The following is a 1,589-nucleotide window of genomic DNA, read 5'->3' as shown; positions in this document are numbered from 1 at the left end:
GCTTGATAGCTGAACGCTCTGGCTCCTAGTCTACTTTTGGAGACTCTAGGAAAGCAGGGACCTCTGCAGGGAAGTGAGTCCCTGCAGAGGTCCAGTGGGCACAGCACCTACAGAGAGGTGCATGCTGGTCCGAGCTAAACTCCATAAACTCTCTACACACTAACTAAAGCTACAGGCTAACTACAGCTATGCGCTACCTACAGCTACACGCTACCTACAGGTATGCGTTAACTAAAGCTATGCACTAAAAAAGCTACATGCTAACTACGGCTACATGCTAACTACAGCTACAGGCTAACTAAAACTACACAGTAACTAAAGCTACATGCTAATTACAGCTACAGGATAACTAAAGCTACATACTAACTAAAGCTACATGCTAACTACAGCTACAGGCTAACTAAAGCTACAAGGTAACTAAAGCTACGCAATAAAGAAGCTACACACTAACTACAGCTACATGCTAACTACAGCTACAGGCTAACTACAGCTACATGCTAACTACAGCTACATGCTAACTACAGCTACATGCTAACTACAGCTACAAGGTAACTAAAGCTACGCAATAAAGAAGCTACACACTAACTACAGCTATGCGCTACTGTGTGTATGTGTGTAGGAGTTGTGTATAACTACACTTCTGGTGGAGTTCGTAGAGATCTGATTGGTTGGGAGAGCTGCGTCAGTGTTCCTCTGGTCCGACCCGACATGTTCCACCTGCTGGCTCAGTGGGACAAGTACCTGGACCGCTTCTCTGAGGGACCCATGTGGGACCCCGCCTGGCACAGGTACACCTCACACCTGTTCTGTTGAAACAAGAAGATGTCCAGTCTGAAACTCAGCAGCTTCCACCTGTCTCTCTCCTGTCCAGTTGTCTCTCTCCTATCCACCTGTCTGTCTCTCCCCTGTCCACCTGTCTCTCTCCTGTCCAGTTGTCTCTCTCCTATCCACCTGTCTGTCTCTCCCCTGTCCACCTATCTCTCCTCTGTCCACCTGTCTCTCTCCTGTCCACCTCTCTCTCACTCTCCTGTCCACCTCTCTCTCTCCTGTCCACCTCTCTCTCTCCTGTCCACCTATCTGTCTCTCTCCTGTCCACATATCTGTCTCTCTCCTGTCCACATATCTCTCTCCTCTGTCCACCTGTCTGTCGTCTGTCTCTCTCCTGTCCACCTGTCTGTCTCTCTCCTGTCCACCTGTCTGTCTCTCTCCTCTGTCCACCTGTCTGTCTCTCCCCTGTCCAACTATCTCCCTCCCCTGTCCATCTGTCTGTCTCTCCTCTGTCCACTTGTCTGTCTCTCTCCTCTGTCTACCTGTCTGTCTCTCTCCTGTCCACCTATCTCTCTCCTCTGTCCACCTGTCTGTCTCTCTCTCCCTGTCCACCTGTCTGTCTCTCTCCTCTGTCCACCTATCTCTCTCCTCTGTCCACCTGTCTCTCTCCTCTGTCCACCTGTCTTTCTCTCCACTGTCCACCTGTCTCACTTTCCTGTCCACCTCTCTCTCCCTGTCCACCTCTCTCTCTCCCTGTCCACCTGTCTCTCTCTCCCTGTCCACCTGTCTCACTCTCCTGTCCACCTGTCTCACTCTCCTGT

General features: G+C 50.5%; 1 protein-coding gene across 3 annotated transcripts in view; it reads left to right on the top strand.

Moving 5' to 3' along the window:
- LOC123986965 (MKRN2 opposite strand protein-like) overlaps positions 1 to 1,589 on the top strand; it is a 16,782-nt gene that overhangs the window by 12,023 nt on the left and 3,170 nt on the right. For all 3 annotated transcript variants that reach the window (XM_046075436.1, XM_046075435.1, XM_046075437.1), the window contains one exon: positions 620 to 788. In XM_046075436.1, the coding sequence (XP_045931392.1) occupies positions 620 to 788 (169 nt within the window). The remainder of the gene's footprint in view (positions 1 to 619; positions 789 to 1,589) is intronic.

The sequence above is a fragment of the Micropterus dolomieu genome, linkage group LG18 (assembly GCF_021292245.1).
Source record: "Micropterus dolomieu isolate WLL.071019.BEF.003 ecotype Adirondacks linkage group LG18, ASM2129224v1, whole genome shotgun sequence".
Taxonomy (NCBI): domain Eukaryota; kingdom Metazoa; phylum Chordata; class Actinopteri; order Centrarchiformes; family Centrarchidae; genus Micropterus; species Micropterus dolomieu.
Note: the sequence above shows the minus strand (reverse complement) of the source record. Positions and strands in the feature narration are given on the sequence as shown.